At 42.7% G+C, this 23,655-nt stretch overlaps 2 protein-coding genes across 3 annotated transcripts in view; both read right to left on the bottom strand.

The window, feature by feature from the left end:
- Nek9 (NIMA related kinase 9) overlaps positions 1 to 13,025 on the bottom strand; it is a 36,346-nt gene extending 23,321 nt beyond the window's left edge. Inside the window, exons 1-9 of the mRNA XM_050164621.1 lie at positions 12,672 to 13,025; positions 10,016 to 10,193; positions 8,216 to 8,271; positions 7,623 to 7,693; positions 6,388 to 6,493; positions 5,386 to 5,517; positions 3,369 to 3,479; positions 1,008 to 1,072; positions 372 to 435 (exon numbers count right to left, since the gene is read on the bottom strand). Of these exons, the coding sequence (XP_050020578.1) occupies positions 372 to 435; positions 1,008 to 1,072; positions 3,369 to 3,479; positions 5,386 to 5,517; positions 6,388 to 6,493; positions 7,623 to 7,693; positions 8,216 to 8,271; positions 10,016 to 10,193; positions 12,672 to 12,887 (999 nt within the window). The 5' untranslated portion in view covers positions 12,888 to 13,025. The remainder of the gene's footprint in view (positions 1 to 371; positions 436 to 1,007; positions 1,073 to 3,368; positions 3,480 to 5,385; positions 5,518 to 6,387; positions 6,494 to 7,622; positions 7,694 to 8,215; positions 8,272 to 10,015; positions 10,194 to 12,671) is intronic.
- Positions 13,026 to 18,221: 5,196 nt separating this feature from the next.
- The window catches only part of Tmed10 (transmembrane p24 trafficking protein 10), a 35,952-nt gene continuing 30,518 nt past the window's right edge, over positions 18,222 to 23,655 (bottom strand). The window contains exons 4-5 of one of the 2 annotated variants that reach the window (XM_050164592.1): positions 21,880 to 22,006; positions 18,222 to 21,106 (exon numbers count right to left, since the gene is read on the bottom strand). In XM_050164592.1, the coding sequence (XP_050020549.1) occupies positions 20,985 to 21,106; positions 21,880 to 22,006 (249 nt within the window). In that variant the 3' untranslated portion in view covers positions 18,222 to 20,984. Of the gene's footprint in view, positions 21,158 to 21,879; positions 22,007 to 23,655 lie in introns of both variants that reach the window. The other variant, XM_050164593.1, reaches the window with a different exon arrangement.

Here is a 23,655-nt window from a genome sequence, read left to right on the forward strand (position 1 = left end):
AAAAAAAAAAAAAAAAAAAAAAAAAAAAAAAAAAAAAAAAAAAGGATTAAAAGAAAATACAGGAAAAAGAGGTTCAGAACATAGACAAGACAAAGCAGAGGCAATAAGAGCAAAACTGAAACATGGGATACATCAAATTAAAAAGCTTCTATACAGCAAAGGAAATAACATGGTGAAGAAAAGCCTATAGGGTAGGAGAAAAACTGACAAGTTCATCTGATAAGGGGCTAATTTCTTGAACACACATGAAGAACTTGAATATTCAATTAAGAAAATAACCCTAACCTCATTTTTTTGTTTGTAAACAAGGTTTCTCTGGCTGTCCTGGAACTCGCTCTGTAGACCAGGCTGGCTCGAACTCACAGAGATCCTCCTGCTCTGCCTCCTGAGTGCTGGGATAACCTCATTTTTAAAATAGTAATTTGAATAGACACCCTTAAACATAAAAAAGGAAACAAAATGACATGTATATAAGAAAAATTCAATATCACCATCACCAAGACAGCAAACCAAAACCTGGGGAGATTTTCTTGCCCCAATCAAAAGAGCTAAAAAGTAACATAACTGGCAAGAATGTGGTGAGACAGGACTTATACACTGTTGGTGATAATACAAATTAGTATGCTATAGTATGGAGGTTCTTCAAAAAAACTAAAAATCGGCTGATGGATGCCTATAATCTCAGGGCTTGGGAAGCTGAGGCAGGAGGATGGCATGTTTGATGTCAGCCCGGGTTACAGCCCGGGTCCTGTCTCCAAACAGAAAAACCCCTACCCTAAGCACCTAAATGCAAATCTTAGGCTACTAATGCCTCAACTGTAGAATAAAAGATATGAAGGGACAGAGAGCTCTTGGTTATATCAGGACAATTCCAGAGTAAATAGTTAAAGAGGTAAAAGTGAGGAGGTACCCTTAAGCAACGAGAGCAGGGTGTTGGGGAAGGAAAGAGCACCCTTCCTTGTGTACTGTCAACCATCTCTGGATGAAGTGATTTCTTTGTAGATTACCTCCTGCGTTTCCTGAGAAGGGGGAGATCCAGAAGTTCATCTGCAGTGGGTCTCTGCTCAGGGTCCTAAACAGTAAAAAGGTTAGCTTTCTTTTACAGTGAATGGACAATATGGACTCTAATGAAGAGTTTTACTTTTGTAGATAAGTTAGCTAAAGAACAATATGCACACTTTCATCTTTAAAATTATAATTCCCAAGAATGAGAGGCCCAAAATGCCTGTTAATATATCCTGTCTCCTAGACACAATAGGGAAAACGCACCCATGAATTCTCAATAGTATGGTTGCTGAGTAAGATCAGCATAGTGACTCCACCAGTTAATACGTCAACAAGGACGGGAACGTCCGCATGGTCCCAGCTCTCCATCAAGAGCTACCAGTAGTCAGTGCTACTGAACAAGGAACAATGAGTTCTCCACAAACGAGTTCCTTCATAGGTTGTCCAAACCCAAGTGGTCAGCCCTAGACACATGTACACACAAGACAAGAGTGCTGGATCCTCTGGAATAGGAGTAACACATAGTTGTGAGTGTGAGTAACACACCATGTGGGTGCTTGCCTTGCAATTGAACCTGTGTCCTTTGGAAGATCACCCAGTGCTCGGACCTGCTGAGCCATCCCTCCAGCCCAATAATGCTAACTTTATATAACCAGGACCAATGCAAGTTATCCTTCTCTCCCTAGACTCTGGACTCCATAGGTTATAGACACGTGTACATATATATGCATGAATATATTTACATGTGTCAATAATAAAGAAGAAATCAAGAATTTGGGAGGAGGGACATGGGAGGAATTAGAGGGGGAGAGTGGGGGCAGGGGTGATGTAGCATCCATATATGAAGTTCTCAAAAAAAAAGGGCCTAGAGAGATGGTTCAGCAGTTAAAAACACTTGACTACTCTTCCAGAGGCTCTGAGTTCAATTCCCAGTAACTACATAGTGGCTTACAACCATCTGTAATGGGATCTGATTCCTAATTCTGGTGTGCATGAAGACAGAACACTCATATATGTAAAATATATGGATAAATAAAATTTTAAAACAACAAGAAGACTATAATAATAAAATTATAGTTTCTTGCCAGGTGTGGGGGAGCACACTTTTAATTCCAGCACTCACGATGTGGAGGCAGGTAAATAAATCTTTGTGATTCAGCCTGGTCTACAATGCAAGTCCCTGGCCAGTCATAATCAGACTTTGTTTCACAAAAATGACTTTATTCTTATGTCACATTCTCGTGTTTAATGCTTATCAATCATCTTGCTATGACAAACCCTGCTATGATGAGGATTTGTATAATGTGCCCTCATCTATTCAGTTAAGACAGCAACTTTCAAAGCCTAATACATAAGCACTGAGTCACCTTGGCACTTGTAAAGAGAGATTTCTGGGCTTTATCCTGAGGCTCTGCGGTCTGAGGTAAGACCCAGGAATATTCTTTTTCCATATAAAACTCTCCAACTGGGTGATTCTGATGTTGGTGGCTTTCTGGCCATACCATCAGTAACACTAGGACTCAATACACAGTAAAGGAACTTTAATATGGCTATATATATTCTTTATGTTCAGAATTTAAAATAGTACCTGACTGTAGGTTGTTTTTTGTTTGTTTGTTTATTCTGAGACAGGTTTCCTGGCTGTCCTGGAATTTTCTCTGTAGACCAGGCTGGTCTTGTACTCACAGAGATCCCTCTGTCTCTGCCTCCTGATTGATGGGAATAAAGGTGTACACCACCACAGCCCAGAATGATTGTAGTTTTATAAAATCAAACTAATCTTCCTACAAGGTGTGATGGTGTATAGAGTTTCAACACTTGGGAGGCTGAGACTGGAGGATCACAGCAAGCTCCAGGCCAGCCTGAGCTATGTAATGACACCTTGTTTAAAACAAAAACCAAAACTGGACCATAAAAAATGGAACACAATCTAGATGTTAAAATCATCTTACAATTACATATTTCCAAAATAGAAAAAAGTAAAGGCTGAAGAGACTTCTTATCTGCTAAGAGCACTGGCTGCTCTTCCAGAGGACCTGGTTCAATTCCCAGCAACCACATGGCAGTTTACAACTATAATTTCAGATCTGTAACTTCAGATCCAGGGGATCAGACGCTGCCACACAAACATGTGCAAGCAAAACACCAATACACATAAAATAAAAATAAATATTTAAAAAACTGTTTTAAAAAGTAGAATGAAGTAAGGCTTTGTTTGCTAAAGCACACAGATGCCATGAATTACCAATGCTTATCCTGAGACAAGTCTGAGGAGGGAGATGTGGTTTTGTGTGTTTCATATCTACGTCATACTGCAAACATGGCAGCTACATGAAATAAATGAATAACTACATTAAGCCTACCTGGTCAAGGCAAGCGTGGACCAACTGGATCAGTTCCAAAGAATACTGACTAGAGTCAACTTCCATGGCCCGGATCCCCTGCACAATCTTCACACATAGGTTGAGTGGGTTCTAGAAGAAAAGGATGACCGCATTGCTCCTAGTTATGTAAAGATAGCATTATTGAGGTCTGAAGAATGGCTCAGCAGTTAAGGGGGCTGGGTAGTCTTCCGAAGAACTCAGGTTCAATCCCCAGCACCCACATGATGGCTCACAACTATGTGCTACTGCTATGCCAGAATATCCAACACTCTCTTCTAACTTCTGCAGACACCAGGAACTCAAGTGGTGTACAGATCTACAGGCAGGCAAAATACTCATATGAACAAAATAACTAAAAATTTTTAAAAGGAAAACAAAAAGCATTCTACCAAGCAGGTGCCCAGAGGTATCTATCTATCTGTGACTCTCCCAGGAAGTGGCAACAGTTCTGTATGAGCTGATTCTATCTTAGAACTATTAGGATGTGTCGGGAGGAAGGGGAGATGTGTTGCTGCTGTCGGATGGAATGACTCAAACTCTAGCAGATACCAAAACCAGGCCTGTGTAGTGAGCAGTGTGTTTCCTCAGATTACAATCTCATCCTTCAGCTGAATCTCAAGATAAAGGGAAACAACCAGGTGCAGGAGCACAGGGAGGCAGAGACAAGAGGATCAAGGTCATCCCTGGATAGACAGTGAGGCCAGTGTGCTCTACAGGAGACCTTGTGCCCCCCTCCACACGCACAAAACGAAGCATGATTAAGCATGCTTCTTGGTTTCCTTAATTCCCTTGCTAACTAAGCTGCCTCCAGTAAAACAATCACAAAGTATCTTAAGATACAGTAGTTAACACAGTGTAACAGAGCTACAATCGCCTGACTGAGGAACTACTACAAACCAGACAGGCATATTACACACATCATTTTTATCTTTAAAAATAAAATGTAAGGAAACTATTAGATCATTGACTTGTACACAAGAAAAATGGAGCTCAGAAATATAAAATAACTTGTCCAAAATCACAGATAGTAAAAAACAAGGCACCATGCCATCCAAAGTCTGTGCATTCCGTAAGTTGTTTCTCTTCCACTCTGCTATTGGGAGAATTAGAGGACATACCAATTGAGATAAGAAATGGGTCTCGAAATAGACCGGTGAGTCTGCTTTACCTTACATTTGCTTTTCTCCATATTCGATATCAGAAAATCTCCACGGGGAGATACACATCATTTCCATGTTACAGTGGTGAAACAGGACCACAGAAATGATCTGTCTACATTCTCACACCTGGTTGTAGCAAAGTGGGCAATTAGAATCCTCTTCAGCTGCTCCAAAGTGAGGTCCGTGGAGCAAAGCCAACAGTGGCATCTGGGAGCTGGTGAGGAGCACAGACTTTTGCCCATCCCTCCCCTACCTGGTCAAACAGAATCTACATTGTAATAAGATGTCCACATGATTCCAAATGTGTATTAAAGTTTGAGAAACGGGTTTTTTGTTTGTTTTTACATTAGGGTTTAAAGAAGAGAAAAGAAAAAAAGATTTAAAGAGATTTGCTGTCCACAGAAACAAAGGTGATCTCTACTTAGAGAGTGTGTGATGTTTTAAAATACTCTGGTAAGTGTTATACATTATATGTTTTAGCTTGAAAACAAGACAAAACTGGTGTAGCTAAAGTATAAGAAATGGAACAGTTTTCCAAACTGTAGAGTCACACAGGTGACTCTAAGAGACTATTTAGAATTACAGTCAACAAATTCAAGTTCAGTGTTCCAACTGCTTGCTTATGGTCATCTCAACAGATGAAATCAAGCTGGAGATAAACCTGGCTATAGCATTTTAATTACAGACCATAACCCAGAATGTAACTATATGCTTTCTTGTTTGTTTTACTACAGGTGATTTCTGTTCAGGAAATTAGAAATTCAGGGATAAATAAAGTTGATTCACTTCAACATGTACTGCATTGCAAAGACATATGGGGGCAATATCCAACTTACTGTGGCATCAAATGTTCTTTTTAGAGTAAGTAGTTCAAAAATGACACAGCCAACTGCCCAGATATCAGACTTGAAATTGTACTTTACTCCTTGGCAGAGCTCTGGAGACATGTAATATGGAGTACCCACAAGCTAAACAACAAAAACAAGAAATACAGAATTATCTTCTCTTCTCGGGTAACCATATAAACACTTCAATAGCTAAATTGCAGGAATTAGCAATAACAATCACAAAACGTCCATTAGTCAGTTGCAAAAAGGTTTTCATGATATGATGCCAACTTAAGGAGAAATAGTGATACTGGGAATTGAGCTCAGTGGGTCAGTGAGTAGAGGAGCAGTCCAGCAGAAGAGGAGAAACAGTATTCATAGCAACTCCTGAGTCACTTACCAAAGGGTAATTTTTGGTAACCCATTATGGAGAGCTTGGAAGACTAAAGCTCAATGGTTCAAAGCTCACACAGGAGGCTGGCCTTGAACTTACAAAGATCTGCCTACCTCTGAACGTGTGCCACCACCGCCCGGCCCTAATGATCTTTGTTAATTAGGTAGGATGGCTCAGCTGCTAATGGACTTGGTGCCAAACCTGACGTCTGAGTTCAATCCTCAGGATCCACATGGTAGAAGGAGTGAAGTGACTCCCATGGGTTTTCCTATAAGCTCCATATGCACCTATGCATGCATGCACATATGCATGTATACTCACCCAAAACAAAATGTAACAAAGAACATATTAAGGGGGCTATAGAGATGGCTCTGTGGTTAAGAGTACTTATAGCTCTTGAAGAGAACGCAGGTGTGGTTCCCAGCATCCACATTAGGTGGCTCACAACTGCCTATAACTCCAATACCCTCTCTGATCTCTGTGGGCACCTACACTCATGTGGTGTATATAAACCCACGCAGGCACACGTGCACGCGCGCGCACGCGCGCGCGCACACACACACACACACACACTTTAAAAAACTTCAAAAAAAGTTCAAGATAAAGGCAATACTCACTGTCTCAGCCATGGAATACTCAGAATTAAGTTTCTTTGCTAGGCCATAGTCTCCAAGCTTTATCAGGTTTGCCTTGGTCAGAAAAATATTTAATGTCTTTATATCTCTAAAAAAGAAGGTGTCATGTATTAAATCCCTATGACAATGACCTAACCTCCCCCCTTCCCCTTTCCTGGGATCCGTACAGAATAAAAGTGACTGCTACCACCACTTGGGCTTCTGTCACAAGGTTTTAATGCCTCCTACAGCAGTCAGCACCAGTTTACTACTGAAGAAGGGCTTAGGAAGTAAAGGCAGAGCATGACTTCACAGCAACAGAGAGTCTCACAGGTCAGTGGGGCCACCGAGAGAAGAGTCAGATAATGAAACAGTGCTCCAGACAACGTACACTGCCTTCTCAACTACTAGCTAGGCCTTGAATTAAATACCGTAACAGACAGATGGTGCCAAAGTTTCAAATAATCTGTTAAGGCACAAGAGACTTCATGCCTCAGAAACAATATCCTAGGCTGTTTCAGTCATCTAAATAAGATACTGGCCACTTTTCTAAAAATGAACCGATAATATAACACAATCTCTATATGGCTCACCCTCTGGCTTCTTTTATTGCAAAATGTGAGTAAATTGGAACAATATAGTTAAAAAGTGATAACCATGCAATATAGGCACTTTGTATCTTCAAAGAAATACAGTCTAATTAAATGGACTAACTATTAAAAGAAACTGGCATGTTATAACCAATTGTGAGCAAGAATATAATAATGTGGAAATGTTCTTATAAAGGCTTTCTTCTATTGCAAGAACTGAATGGTAACCTTTTCTCCCCAAAGTTTCATCAAGTTAAGACTTGGCCAAATCATACGAAATGAACAGGCTTTTATTTAAATCAAAATAAAATTACAGTAGAGTAGCCAACTACTCTACCTTAGAGAAAACATTCACGGTGAATTCCCTTTCCAGGACTTTGTGGCTTTAGAGATAGATCAGTGAACTCAACTCCAGAGTACAACTAAAGAATGACTAAGAGCTCAGCGACTTAGCAGCTGAGATTCTTCTCAGATCACAAACCTGTCTACCCTCAGAGACTGAAGACAACATCCCTCTTTATCCACTCTTTCCCCCTAGTTTACAGTGGAGAAACCTTGACAAGAGTATGACAATGGGAGGTCCTTCTGGTAGAGAATGGGAGGTGGTGGAGATTCCAATCCACAAGTTTCTTTCCAGTCATTCATTACCTATGGAGGATCCCAGCTTTATGGATACAGCTCACTGCTGACACAATCTGAAAAAGGTACCACACCACCATCTGCAGATTCAAAGTCACATTAGGATTAGAAACAAAAACTCCATTTAAATAAAGACATACACACACACACACACCAAAAGAAGTGCAACCAGAGGTTACAACTCAACATGACTTGACAGCCCTTGCTGGTAGGTTGAGTAGGCAAAGAAAAGTAGTAAGGGTGAAAAGAAAACGCAGGTCATCTAAAATAGTTCCAAGGTCATGACATACAGGATGGTAAAGCAGACTTGTGGAAAGAACCCCAGGAAGAATGCAAAGGTACAGAAAACTGGGCATACCAGTATGCAGTAATAGAACCAGGAAAGAAAGCCCATAGTGAATCATGGTGTGGAGGTAAAGCATTAGGAAGCAGCTATAGACAGCTTCCTTGTTAGAGGTTTCCTTTCTCATGAATATCACTCAGAGCCTGGAAGGAGTCTGAACAAAAGGAGAAAAACACTCTTCATTGTTGAAAGAGTAAATGCAGAACCAGAATGCAAGAATTAAACATAATTCTAGCTTCCTTCCACACAGATGAATTACCTCTTCCTCGAACAACTTGTCCTTCTGACGAAGGATTTTGTCATACAGGTTCCCTCCTGCAATTAACAAGAAACAGGTTGAGGAGCTCAGTGGTGATAAAAGCGTGGATCCTGTGTTAATAGGAGTTTTAACAAGTGACATCAGGAAATGAAGGGTTCTGCTTCCTTTCCAAAAGAAATTATTTCTCCCCTCTTGGTTTTTTACATAGGTACAAAATTCTTCCAATTTCCGAGTCAGAAATATTTGTCCAAAGTCTCCTCCCCAACACAAGAGGCTCAATACGAGAAAGGGAACGATCAGCTTTAGAAAACCTTAAGACCACTCATGTGCCTCTAGGGGACAGCTTCAAAGCCAGAGCATTTTCTCTGCTAGACTCCCTAGAAGCAATCCGCACTTTCGGCAGCATGTCTACTAGGACCTGTGGGTTACACTTCTGATGCAGATTAAAAATACAGTATTTAACAACAATTCCTGATTTGCACGGAGAGGGTTCCTAAAATTTAGGGTCTACCCCAGATCATTTTAAGTTATTTATTATTCCTTTCAAGTTTTTACTTTTTCCTGTGGAAGGAGTGTAAACTTCATCTTATTTCCTACCCACAGCTCCAGTTTATGATTAAAGTTTTACAGTTCTCCTCCCCTGCAATTCAGTAATGAAGAGAAGAAATAAGAAAGAAAATCATTTTTTTCTAGTTCCCCTTAACCACAAAGGAAGTGAATTATGTAAGGTTTGTGCTCTTTCAAAACTACTTGCACATTTAGGGCTGTTCAGAGCCAGAAACAGTGCAGGTGAATATGCTGGTGCCTCCTCACCGTGCAGCTCAGAAAAGGGCTCTGGGGACTCTAGTGTATAGTAAGGAGGTCTTGCTATGGACAAGAACTCAATAAATCTTTAGAATCAACAAACTCATTTAAGATGAGGAAACAATGTTGTTATTTTGCTTAAGGTGAAAGAGCAATGAAACTTGGGAAATCAGGTCAGTAGGTATTTTTTTAAATATTTATTTATTTTACAACACACCAGAAGAGGGCATCAGGTCTCAATATACTGGTTGTGAGCCACCATGTGGTTGCTGGGAATTGAACACAGGACCTCTGGATGAGGTCCATCTCTCCAGCCCCAGTATTTTGTTTCTAAACAACTAGACAGAGTTGCTATCTATAAGAAAATTCATCAAAGAACTCAGAAACCAGAAAAATAAGGCCATATCATGCTATTGTTCTCATTCATTTATGATCTTTAGACCACTTATCAGTAGGACAGCAGTAACTGAAGCTAATGTAAACAAATATCCCATAAGATTTCATTAAACACTACATTGTTTGGTACTAGTCTACACTATGTCTAAAATGATGAGCTAATGCTATTCCATGAGGAAAAATCTCGAAAAATTTATACAAAATACAATTGAAAATAATTTAAAGAGCCAGGAGTGGTGGCTTAAAATCTCAGCGCTGGGGAAGCAGAAGCAGGAGGACTGCCACCAGTTCTACGCCAGTCTGGGTTAGACACTGAGTTCTTTACCAGCCTGAGATACAGCGAGACTCACAAAACCAAACAAAAACAACTAAAAACCCAGAAAGAACCTATCCTCACCCCAACAAAACTCAGTAAGAATAATTTGAAGATGGCCAGAAATGGACCCACAAGAAAGTGATGATGGAAGGGAACTCCCCCGATACTCTGAACATCACCTCAAATGCTCCAAGACCTCAACCCTTCCTACTCCGGAATCCACTCACAGTCTACCACTGTCCGTCTTTGCTTACACTCCTCTCCCTCACTGCAATCGGCCTTACCATTACAGTACTCCAGCTCAATCAGCAGGGTGGTGTTGTCCATGAAGTGGTTGTAGTAGGCAATGATGTTGTCATGCTGCAGCAGCGCCAGAATGACGATCTCATTCAAGGCATCGCGACGCTCCTTTTCAGAAAGTCGAGTCAGATCGACTTCCTTCCACACCACCAGTGAGTCATCCTACAACACAGTAGCAGGAGCATTGTGTTTTCTTCTTGCCTGGCAGTGCACGGATCCATACCCAACCTGTGAGCCTAGAAAGAAAACCTCCTAGAGGGGCAAAGAACGACTCTTTACTTTTTCCTTTTAATAGACTTTAAAGGTTCTGCACACAATTATTATAATTTGCAGAAGAACTAGGGGAAGTTAAACATTAACGTATAATTTTCCGGCCTAGAGAGATGGCTCAGTGTTTAAGTGGGTGTATTGCTTTTGCAGAGGACCAAAGTTTGATTGCCGGTGTCAACCTTGGGCAGCTCACAAGTGCCTATAACTTTAGATCTTGGGAGGACTGAGGTGGGATCCAATGTCCCTGACCTCTGAGGGGACCTGCACTTACTTGCATATAACCATGTATAGACAGTGAACTAAAAATAAAACTAAATCTTAAAAAAAAAAAAAAAGCTACTCTGAGGGCTGGCAAGATGGCTCAGTGGGTAAAGGTGCTACTGCCAAACCTAATGACCTGAAGTCAAGCCCCAGAGCCTGCATGGTGGAGGAACTGAGACCCACAAGTTGTCCTCTGACCCCTCCACACACATAATAATAAACGCACAAAATAAATAAATGTAGAAAAAAAATGAAACCATTACTTTTGTTGCTACCCATAATCTGCACAGTATCAGTTCAGGTAGAAGTCTAGATGAGAGCAGAGCTAAGGACTCTACTGAGGGATGCTGCTGGTCCCTAGTGGTAGTGCGAGAATGCGGGGGAGAGAGAACACGTGGCAGCCTCTACAGCTGACGACGGGGCCTTATAAAATCAAAGTATTAAGCCTGCCTGATTCCATACATTTAAACTTCATAATTTTTACTTATTCTTCCAGGATCAGAACGTCCTAGTCTTATTATTTTTTTAATCCTCACAATCTGCAGTTACTTCCATGCAAAAGGCCCTAACTTGATTTTTGGGATACTTCCAACTCTTTAGATATGTTTCCTATCCTATCAGCACCATCACCGACATTAGCATTCCTGTCGACTGCTTCTGCAAGGCCTTTAAAACTCTCTTCTGGAAAACTCTGGCCCTTTTATCATACATGTAAGTGAGCCATTCTCTTATTTCGGCACCTGTGCACTCGGAGTCCCCCATTCTTTTTCCTGACATACATCCGCGCCTGAAACCCTGCTTACTAACAAGGCTGACTGACCTTCTCACCAAATTCTATCTAGAGGGGAAGGGCTGCTTCTAATAAGCTTTGTAAATCCAGATCTAAGAAACAGTGGATGATACAGATAATATCAACGTTTCTGAGAAGCGTGATAAAAAGCAACTCAAGGCTAGTGTGTGAGTCCGACACGCTAACAAAGGAAAGAAACGTTGAGACTGGAGCTATCGTCTAAGATTTATTCTAAACCTTGAATGAGTAAGCCACTTAAATACACTGGCTTCAATGCTAGAAAACAGCGCGGACACTCATTTTGAGCACGAGTAAGAAGGCAGACTACTACTGACGACATTATTCTACCACTGTTAGAACGGCATCCGCTGGGGGCTGGAGGTGTGGCTCGGTGGTAGAATGCCTTCCTTAGCATTGGCGGAGCCTGTTTCATCCTCAGCCCAAAAAAAATGCTGGCTGGGAGCAGACGCTAGAATTGCAGGTGGATGAATCACCTTCTGCAAGCTCAGCAAGTTCTCATTAAATGTTTACCCTAAAGCTAGAGCTTTAAGGCTGGCGTGATTAAGCCCAATGCATGGTGAGTTTTGGGGAGCAGAACCATCACTACAGGGTTTTAAATCAGTGCATACTCTTAATTTGAGAGTCAGTGATCCCTGGGTCTCTCCAAAGGATGTGAACTTTGCAAGGTGGGAAAGATGGCTTGGCTTTCCCGGGTTCTCAAAGAAAGGGGTCCTTATCCCTCCTATAGTTAAGAACTAGCTACACCAATAAAATATTACCCTTACACAGGCACTGAAGGATTAGCAAGGAGAAAAAAAAAAAGATACGATGATCTTCCTGGTGATTTAGAAAATCCTCCAACTGGATGATCACTTATGAACTTAAAAATAACGACACTACAAGCAGAGTTGATGTCAGTGGGGTATTCACAAGTATATACCATCTCCCGACCCGACCTTGAACAGCTGGATGACTGTTCACAATGTGCAAAGTACCTTCGTTTAGACCTCAAAATAACCTTTAAAAAAGTAAAGGTAACTTTCTTTAGGGTAGTTATTGCTAAGTCCAGTTACAAACGGGAAAACGAAAATTCAAAAGACTGCTCAGTGACTCGCTCGGTTCGCCCGGTGAAATAAAAGTGACCGTGACAGAGGTGATCAAAGCAACTTCCTAGTGCGGGTGAACCGAAAGCGCGGTGGAGCCCCCTGAGGTATAAACCCAGAGGATGCCTGACCACAGAGGGCAAGCGGGACTGGCAAGCGGGGCCGGGAAGGAGGGCGCGGGGCGGCCCGGCGGTGGCCGGAGCCGAGGGCCGCTACCTCGGTGCGGCGGTACAGCGTGGCCTCCCCGAAGGCGCCGCGGCCCAGGACGCGGATGGGGATGTAGTGCAGCTCCTCCTGCTCCGCCGCGCCGCCGGCTCGCGGCCCCGGGCTGGCGCTGGGCCCCGGGCCCGAGTCCCCGCCACCCCCGGACTCGCTTCCAAAGTCCGAGTTGATGGAATCGCAGTGTCGCTCGTACTCGCCCAGCACCGACATGGCGGAGGCCCGCGGATCCACGGCGAGCAGCGCCGGCCGCGTACCGCCTCACTCGCCTCAGAAGCCCGCCAGCGGCTTAGGCGGCCCCGCGGCCCAGTGAGCTTCCATGGTGGCTCCTGCCCCCTGACCCGGAAGCGGTTCTCGGAGTTTCCGGCTCGCTGAGCTTTTCCTCCGCCTCCGCGTGCCCTCTTGTTGCCGAGGAGTCCCGCGTACCTTGAGCGACGCCGGTTGTGGGAGTCGTGGGAGCCGAAGGGCTACCCCACGGTGTCTCCGGGCCTACAGACCCCTTTCCTACACCCCCCACCGGCTCCCCGAGCTGCATCACACTTCCGCGGTGGCCCTCTCCTCTCGAGCTGTGATTGGAGTGGCAGTTACTTGAATTGTTTGAAGAGACACTATAGTAAGATACTGTAGCAAACTGAAATACTTCTGAGTTCGCACTCAGCAGGTCCAGCTCATTCCCCTATGACCACCATAGGTCCTCTCTTCACAACTCCTGTTTTGTTTTTCGAGGTAGGGATTCCCTGTGTAAACCCAGGGCTGTCCTGGAACTCACTCTGTAGATCAGGCTGGGCTTGAACTCAGAGATCCACCTGCCTCTGCCTCCTAGTGCTAGGCTTAAAGGTGTGCGCCACCACCGCCCAGCCTAACTAAAAATCTCTTAACTCTGCTTACTCTGTTCTGTCCTCAACTTCTCATCTCCCACATTCAACATAACCAGATGCGGTTTTGCAGATCTTCAACAGTCTGATCTCATGAAAGATTCCTGAAGCACTAGGGTCAGACATCCCACCCCCCCCACCCCCACCCCCGTATTGGAGAACAGAGACGGGATGTTCCCTACCCACAAGTCGTCAGGGAACTGCAGTGTACTCAATAGTTTCATTATTATATTTCCTTAAGCAACTTCATACATAACTACTATGAACTTTAATTTTTTTAAGCCTATAAAGTTGCAAGACTATTACCTACACCACAGAGCTGCCTGAGAAGACACTATGCTAAAAGGTTTTTTTCCCCCTCAACCTTGCAGTACCATGAGACAAGGTGTGTGTTTGTGTGTGTGTGTGTGGGGGGGGTACCTTGTTTATCCGGATACAGATAGTTGAGAGGAGCTTGAGTCAAACCCAGCAATCTGGCCCCAGAACTAGGAAATGGACAGGATGTGACAAGCTGAGAGGTTATGGAGCTGTAGCCCACTGTGCTTGTTGAATAGAAGCAATAAGTACAGCTTACACCGTTTGGTTTTTCCTGTATGGTGGAAAATTATCGGAGACTTTAAGACAAAGGACTATATGATTAGGGCTCTGTGTTCCAAGTGTTTTTTTTTTTTAATTTATTTCTTTTGTTTTTCAAAATAGGTTTCTTTGTGTAGCCCTGGCTGTCCTGGAACTAGCTCTGTAGACCAGGCTGGGTTCGATCTCACAGAGATTCTTGTGCCTCTGCCTCCTGAGTGCTGGGATTAAAGGTGTATGCCACCACCACCCAGCCCCCAATTGCTGTTTGTTTGTTTAAATATCATTGCGTGTGTATTCATGTTAGAGGTGGCGCTTCCACGGCACATACGTGGCGGTCAGAGGACAACTTTGTGGGATCTTTCCTTCGCATCTCCATGGTTTGATATGGCAAGCTCCTTTACCATCAGGGCCTTCTAAAGGCTCTCCATGCTCCAGTCCTCTGAGAGTCATTGTGCCTTCTTCCTGTAGCACAGTGACCAAACATTCTTTTGCTCAAGTGCTCAGCTCAGTATTATTACTGAGCCCTTTAGAGTAGGAGGAAGAACTCTGAAAGCAGTGTGGACAACAAAGGCTGGCGGAAAGGTGGTCAGGTAGGAGGCAATTTCTAGTCTAAGGTGCTAAGGCAGCAAGGATCACTGAGTGAAGAGGTCCAGATTCGGGAAAGCCATCTGAGCGACATCTAGGACTTGGCGATCAGTTGGGATATGCTAAGGTAGATGTAGGCGTTCGGGAAGTGCTGTAAGTAGACAGAGATGGCACACACAGGAGGAAGATAGCTGCGTGAGGGTTGCGTTCCCATTTCTCTTCATTGGCGTTCCACCTAATATACGGTAACTTCTCACACTACCTCTGGCTAGCAGACCACAAGGGATTTCTGTTGTCCGAGTGTACATTACAGCATCAGTCTCTGTAATGATAGTCTGCTCGTATGATGCTCGCACTGAACTAAATCCAACTCCTTTTCACATCCAGTCCAAACTAATACAGCCCTCCTAAACCATTAACGCTGTAATTTAAGGCTGCTTATCTCATATTCTGACGTTTACTGATTTATTGCTATCTCCTTTTGTTACAATGCAAGCTCCAAGAGAGCTTGGGCCTTGCTTTTCTCACGGCTATATATTATCAGAACCAGAAACGTAGAGGTTGTGAATAGCAGGGTGTTATCTGGCTATGCTAGCCTGTCTGAGAACTCCTGTTTATTGTGCTGCTCTCAGTGTTCTAGATTATACAAGTTGTGAACTTCAAAGACCAAGTACCTTCATGTGCCAGGTCCTGGATAACAATAAATATGGCTCCTACCCTCATGGAGTTCAGAGGCTTCCACATAGCCTGAGAAAAACAGGCTGTAACAATTTTGTGTAAGTGCTTTTAAAAGCCCAAGGTTCCAGAAAGTCATTTAGGAGACATGGGTCCAAGCCAAACTTGTTGGGTGTGTGACGGTTTCTCAGAGGCATATCCAAAGGAAAGTATTACTAGTGGTTAGAAGGCACTTTGAGAATAGGCCTCTTATTTATCTGGGTACAGTAGATTTTAGCTAAACTATGTTTAACAGAACAGAAAGTTGGTATATATTTGGGCTAAAATAATGGGGGGGGGGATTAGATTACTTAAAAACAGAAGTGTTAACTTTCATTCCAAAAAATTAAGTCTTGCTGAAGCCTAACAATTCATTTTCCTGGTCTCTTTGCAGTGAAGAACTATGTAGCTTTCTTTAACTTGACTGCCCAAAAACTGTGAATGGCTTTAGTTATAAAGCCTACATATCTTGAGTTTAATGAAAAGATTGTCCCTTTTGCATCTTGAGAGTGTATAGAAAGTTCATGCTGAGTTTATTTTATTGGATTGAACTGAAACTAATTTTAATTTTTTGAGACAATGCTTTCATGTTGTAGCCCAAGCTGGCCTGGAACTATGTAGCACAGGTTAGCTTCAAATTCACTGTATGCTTCCTGCTTCGGCCTCATAAGTGCTAGGACTACAGGTGTCAGTCCCAGCCTAAAACTAATTATCTGTGAATATTCATAAATGCTCATCAGTTAAAGACCTTCAGTCAAAACAGACCATTTGCATTTTTTTGTACGTAGATCTTCTCTTTGATCCAGTCTTTGTTATAAGGCTGATACGTCTGTGTATCAGCTCGGTAAAACAAGACAGCTGAGATCTGCCAGATCGTCAATAAAATCAAACAACTGATTGATATCGTATGTGATGGAGGGGCTGTTGGGATTCATTCTTTTCAGATGTTCTTCATACATCTTACAAACACCTTCCATGTACTCATTCACAGACTCATAGTCCTGCCTTCTGGCCTCTTGGTAGGCTGTACCAGCAAAATGGTATGAGACATCTCGCCAAACACTGTTGCAGGGGCTGCTAACACCACCACCCGCCACAAGAGCTCATCTGCGACACCCCAGAGTGTTGGGATTAAAGGCTTGCACCACCACCACTGCCAGGCCTTTTGTGTTGTTCTTCAAAACAGGTTCCTCTGTGTAATAGTCCTGGCTGTCCTGGAACTCTTTGTAGACTGGGCTGGCCTCAAACCCACCTACCCACCACCACCCAGATATAAAAATTTAAATTATGTATGTGGCTCATATATGGGACATCACCAGAGTAATTTATAAAGTATATATTAAGAATAATAAATGAGTGATTTTCTTGAAACAAGTTCATTTCTAAGTTTCTGAAAAGACTTTATTTCATGTGTTTGGTGTTCTGCTCCATGTGCGTACATGCATGTGCAGCGTGTGTGTATCTGATGCCCACAAGGGTCAGAAGAGGGCATTTTTGGAACTAGAATTACTATGTGGATGCTAGGAACCAAACCAGGGTCTTCTGCAAGAGTAGAAGTGCTCTTCAGCACGAAGCCATCTCTCATAAGTTTTGCTGGACTCAATATGCTCTCTAAAACATCAGGGAGAAACACTTCGGTGTGTATGCTGGGTATATGTACAGAGAGGCGAGAGGTCAACCGTATGTGCCACTCCTCAGGACCATCCATCTGGTTTTTAGACATGGTCTCTCATCAGGACCTAAAGCTCAATGACTAGACTACGATGACAGGCCAGTGAGCCACCAGGATCCACCTGCCTCCTCCGCTTCCCAGTACTGGGATCATAATCTCAGGCCATCTCTTATAAGCACTTGCCCAGCCTCTTACATCAGTGCTAGGAATCAAACCCAGGCCATGCCCTTTGCTGACTGAGCTATCTCCGCAGCTTCCACAATCTTTGATGGTAAAATACACTTGGTCAGGCATGGTGGTTCATTCTTGCAATCGCAGTACCTGGAAGACTGAGGCACAGGGACTGCTATGAGTTTATGGCCAGTCTGGCCTATACAGAGATTCTGTTTCAAAAAAAGAAAAAAAAAATCCTCAAATATTGGGAAGCACCATTTAAAATGGACTTACAGTAGACTATGGATTTACTAATTAATTGTATGTATGTGTGGCCAGATCACTTCATGTTGGCTTTTAGGAAAAAGATTCAGGGAGAGATGGAGAGATGGCTCAGTAGTTAAGACTACTTGCTGCTTTTCCAGGGGACTCAGGTTTGATTCCCAATGGCAGCTCACACCTGTCTGTAACTCCAGTCCCAGGGGATTTGAATCCTCCACTGGCTTTCAGCTTCCCCAGGTATGCACAGACACACATGCAGGCAAAACACCCATACACATAAAGATAAATAAAAATTTAAAAAGGAATATTCATGAAAATGTTAAAAAGTGAAAGGGGAAGAAAAATTGCTTTGTTGTCTGAGGTGCAATTTACCCAGATAGGCCAAAAATGAACAAATAAAGCACTGCAGAGTCTAAACTGAGAGGGGTACTTCCGGAACAGAAGCAAGGGGGAACTGGAGAAACAAATTCCAGTTCACAGGCCTGCCTGTCCCTCTGACAACACACAAGGAATGCATGTATGTAAGGGCTTACTAGTTCACTATAAACTTCACCCACCTGAGTAAATTAAGGGCTGTACTTCTTTAATCCATCATGTTTCATTTACTGTACTGTACAAAGCAGGAACGAGAGGGATCATTGCTAACCAGACAAGAAGGCACTAAAGAGGAGCAGTAAAGTACACCTCAAGTGGTTTCTGCTAGCCTTTATTTGTGAAAGTTTACACACAAATCTCCAACAGGTGAGTCTGTATAAATCCCACATGCCTCTTTCCATTAACAAACAGAAGAATGGCTCTGAGGGGTTCATGACAATGGGATATAACAAGGTTTGTTGAAACTATTATTCTCAGATTATTTTGAATATTGAAGATGGAGGGAAACAGATAACATACCTGTTTATAAAGCTGATATGCTTTTGTGCTAGCCTGTTGTCAAAGGCAAATGCTTTTCAGTTAACTTTGTAACTGAAAACACAATGTCCAAGTTGGTTGTTTTTGGCATGAATCAAAACAAAGAAAAGGACTTGAAAGAATTTCAGTTCTACAAAGCTTAAGGTTAGAGCCGTACTTGGAAATAAAAAATATGGACAAAACACTTACTCTACTTTCTCCTACTTTCTTTGACATTTTTAGAACAGAAAACCATAACTAACAGAGTAGCTTTCATTGCTCTTTAAAAGGGGGAAAGGCACAAGTCAGAAATAGGAGTCTCTTGTTAGGCTAATGGCACAGGCTACGGTTTTGCACTTAAGTCTACAGATGGATTCTGACCCAAAACTTTGTTTATTCTTTTCTTACTTGAATTGTTCCTCTATCATTTGATATATGAATGTTACAGATTCCTGAACATCTGTTGTTATGGTGAGGACTCAACTTCTAAATTCTTAGGAGCAAGACTTGTCATTTACAACAGCAGATGGCAGTATTGTACCATAGACGGCTTCATGCCACAAAGAAGACTGGAGTTTACAGTAACTGGAACCTTAACAGAACAGCCTGGACTTTAACAACACAAATCATTCCCTTTCACCCTCATACTGCATCCGGGTCAACCTAACAGTGTTCTCTGCTAATTTCCATAGTCCACTCTTTTACTGCAAGCAACATGAACCTAGGTCCTGTAATTCTCAGCAGGGCAATTAAGACAAGCAGGGTAGAAAGATTACAGAGAGAACTCCTCCCTACTGTCCTGGGAGAAGTGGGAAAGGTCTCAGATGACAAATGAGTGTTTTTCCTGTTCACAAACGTTTGGAGCTACTTTCCCTTAGCGTTGGGATCAGGCCCAGAGCCTTCTGTGTGTCAGGAAGCACCTGACCACCGAGACACACTCCCAGCCCCACATCTTGTTCATTAGACTTGGCCTTGAGGTGCTTAATGCTCCCAACAAGTGAACCTTGGCTTTGCTTTTACAAGTATTTTCAAGTATTTACCTTTCTGTGACTCTCCTAAAATGTCTATTTAAACCCTGTATGTCCAATTCTCTGGAGATTAGGACAGAAATTAAGGACGTATAAGGACAGGAATTAGGAGTCAGTGACTGGCCATGCATGAAGGGCTGGTAAAATGTAGTTATTAGTTATTTTTCCCTGGTAGAAGTTATGTGAAAAATTCAAGCAACCGCATGTCTGATAGAAGACCTACACAAAACTCACCAGCGACGTGAACAAGTGACCCAGGTAGCAAATGGATGAAAGCATGAACAGACATTCCACCGACAAGGACATACGGATGGCAAATGACTAGCACATGAAAGGAAAATGCAAATTAAAACCATAATGAGATATTACAGGTACCTATTCAAGGGGCTAAGTTAAAACACCAATGATAAGAAATACTAATGAGAATGAGGAAACGTAACATGCTATAGCCACTCTAGACCAGAGCAGGGAAGTTTCTTTTAAGAACTACTTCCCACACGGCAGAGCAAATGCCGGCTTAGGCATTCATCCCAGAGTGATGAAAACTTGCATTCACATAAGAGCCTTACTAGTTAAGGGCCAAATCCCCAAACCCACCCATAATGACCTTTAAGCACAATGCCTACCATCCATAACCTGGAGGAGGATCAGCAACGAAAAGGAATCAACTAGCAATACATGCAACAACCTGGAGGGGCATTTCACAGGGATTATACTGAGTGGGAAGTCAACCTCCAAAGGTTACACTCTTGATGATCCATTTACATAACAAAGTAACAAAGGTACAGAAGTGGCAAGCAGACTGGGGAGCCAGAGCTGAAAAGGTAGGGCAGTACCTTGAAATGATCACTGGGGTCTACACGTGACAGAACTAAAAACACACACATGGAGTTCAAGCAGTTGAACACGAACATTTTAATGTCTAAAATTGAGATTTTCTTTGAAGAGATTACTTACAGTTCAAAGTTCACGTTTTTATGTGACCCATCCACGACCCTTTTAGGAGACAGAATTATGAAGGATCTCACCAGAAGCTATGTAAACATTTCACCTAAGGGCCAAAAGAAAGTCCATGGTGTTTTCACAAGGATGCCGAAGAGGACAACTGGCATGAGACAAGCTGACCACGGTCATAGAAATACCGGGAAGAATTAGGGCGGAAGATCAAGGCGATGAGCAAGTGGGAAATAAAAGCAAACAGCTCAAACGGATCACGTGAGGGAACCCAGGGCGAATGCTGGCTTTGGCATTATCTACGTAACCCCTATTTTTGTTTTGTTTTTCCATAGGTGACTTTAATAATCTTGTTGAAAAACCAGTCCAAATCCTACCACATTAAAAAGAAGTCCTCATTGACTTGCTGGGTGTAGGTGGTGCCCCATATTCTCCCACACCAAAAGAAATCAGTTCTGGCAAGAAAGCTCCACTGTGCCTGGGTGGTACTGTTAGTAGATGGCCTTGAGCTACATAGGCCAGGCACGTCCCAGCGATGTTCTGCTGGCTGAGATACCAGGGGACTGAAGACTGAGCCTCATTACTCTATCAACTTCTTGGCCTTGAAGAAGCGACGCAGGTAGAAGACCTGCCAGGTGGCCAGTCCAATGAGGCAGAACATGGAAAAGATGCTGAAGTACAGGACTCGGGTGTTCGTGGACTCTGAGAGAGAGAGAGCATCATAAATGGAATGAAGTAAGTTGCTTCAGTTGCCTAAACAATGAGGGGAGGGGGGAAGACAATTAATTAACCTCATTCTGTCCCGAAGTCGCAGAGTTCAAACAATTAAAAAAAGACAAGTGTAGTAATACACTCGTGATCTCAGTACTTGGGAGGTTAAGACCAGGTCTTGAGCTCCAGGTTGGCCTGCACTACGTAACAAGACCCTGTTGAAAAGCACTGGCTGGGTGGTGGGGGTGCACACGGCTTTCTTAGCATGCACAAGGCTCTACGTTCTAGCTCCAGTGCCGTTTTGCTTCTAATCACATTTAAATGGTTAAAATTTGCAAATGGGGGCTGGAGAGATGGCTCAGCGGTTAAGAGCACTGACCGCTCTTCCAGAGGTCCTGAGTTCAATTCCCAGCAACCACATGGTGGCTCACAGCCATCTATTATGAGATCTGGTGCCCCCTTCTGGCGTGCAGGCATTCATAAAAGGAATGTTGTATATATAATAAATAAATCTTTTAAAAAAATTACAAATTGGTATCCTTTGCTACAAGCCAACTGAGAAAATGGTCATTACATATCACAGAAGAAAATTTTATTCTTCTGAAAACCTAGCCAGCTGATTCATTTCTTAGTAGCAATAGCCCCAAAGAAGCAATTTTCTTCTCTAGGTTATATTCCACTTTTCCCAGACTTCTAGCAGAGAGTTACAGGATCTGTCTCCTTTACAGTTCTCCCATTGAGAAATGAACGCTATCCTCCCTCACCATTGGTGTCCCGCATCTCCTCTTCCCGCTTCTTCATGTAGGCAAAGTCATTCACGATTGATTCTGAAAGGTCCTCCAGGCGTCGGAGCTCCACCTCCAGTGGTTTGAGTTTCTCGACCTTTGCAATCTGGAAAAGATTGGAATTAGGACTGCACTCCCTGAAAGGCTGCTCAAGCAAATAACAAGTACAAAACAAAACAAGACATCAAAGTGGGAGGGTTTGTTGGCCAAGAGAAGGGAGGGAATGTGATTAGAACACATTATACACATGTATGAACTGTCGGCCTTTTTAGAAGTTTACCACATTCAAATTTTCTTCTGTCAATCATACTAACATATTTCAAAATTTGGCTTTCTACCTTTCTCCACAAACTATTTTTTTTCACCTTAGATGTTTAATTTTGATTAAGATTTCTTTAAGATAGGTATAGTAGTGGTACATGTAAACCTGCGTTTCTGGAGGCAGAGGCAGGAAAGTGTCCAGGACAAGGTCAGCCTAGAGCACAAAGAAAGACTTTTTAAGTCGGGCGGTGGTGGTGCACACCTTTAATCCCAGCACTCGGATCTCTGTGAGTTCGAGGCTAGCCTGGTCTACAAGAGCTAGTTCCAGGACAGGCTCCAAAGCTACAGAGAAACCCTACCTCAAAAAAACAAAATAAGTAAATAAAGAAAACAAGGCTAGGGAGCTATAAACGGCTTAGTGAGGAAAATCACTTGCTATGAAAGCCAGAGGACCTGAGCCCACATTTTTAAAAGGCTGGGCATGCTGATGCACCCTTGAAATTCCACTTTTGCACTGCAGGTTGGAGACATGCAGACGGAGGCGCTCAATGGCTTGCCAGCCTAGCTGAAAGGGTGAGTAAGGCTCAGCGAGACCTTGTCTCAAAAAACAAAACAAGGGGTTAAGAGCATTGCCTGCTCTTCCAAAGGTCCTGAGTTCAATTCCCAGCAACCACATGGTGGCTCACGACCATCTGCAATAAGGTCTGGTACCCTCTTTTGGCCTGCAAGCATACACACAGACAGAATATTGCATACATAATAAATAAATAGATCTTAAAAAAATAAAAACAAAACAAAACAAAAACAAAAGTCCACAAGACAATAAGAGGATCCTGTTTTGCATATATAAGCCATACACCACTGGGCTTGACTACAGTGCAGAGTGAACAGAGAGTCTACATTTGCTCAAAAAAAATCGCCCCGAGTTTTTTCTTCTTCCTTCCTAAAATGATACAGCCAATTATCAAAAGAAATCTCCAAGGACTTCCTGTAGGGTGAGGAGTGAAGGATGGAAAATTAATAAATATACAAGCAAAAATGTAGTTGCTTTATGTTTGCTTCTTATCAGTTATTATTTCCTGTATTTTTTTATTTTTCATTAATGGGCAGGGGGGAAGGCCAGGCATAGTAGCACACTCTAGTAATCTGTGTACTCCAGAAGTGGAGGCAGGAGACTTAGGTTGTCTTAGGCTGGCTACACAGTGAGTTTGAAGTCAGCCTTGGCTATGTGTGTGTGTGTGTATGTCTATTTATTTGTAACAACCATCCCAAACAAACCAACAACTTTCCTAAACAGAAGGTCTTACTACGGCCATTTTGCACAGCTGATTCCAAATTTCTGAACTCCTTCTACCGCAAGTCTCTCAATGGCTGAGACAGAAAGCTCATGAGTTCAAGGCTAGCCTGGGCTATGTAAGAAGACTCAAAAATGAATAAATAAAGGAATAAAATTCTGAGCTTTCCAAGATCTTACACATGAAGGTGGCTCTCACG

The sequence above is a fragment of the Alexandromys fortis genome, unplaced genomic scaffold, assembly GCF_014885135.2.
Source record: "Alexandromys fortis isolate MF-2015 unplaced genomic scaffold, M_Fortis_MF-2015_v1.1 scaffold_159, whole genome shotgun sequence".
Classification (NCBI taxonomy): Eukaryota; Metazoa; Chordata; class Mammalia; order Rodentia; family Cricetidae; genus Alexandromys; species Alexandromys fortis.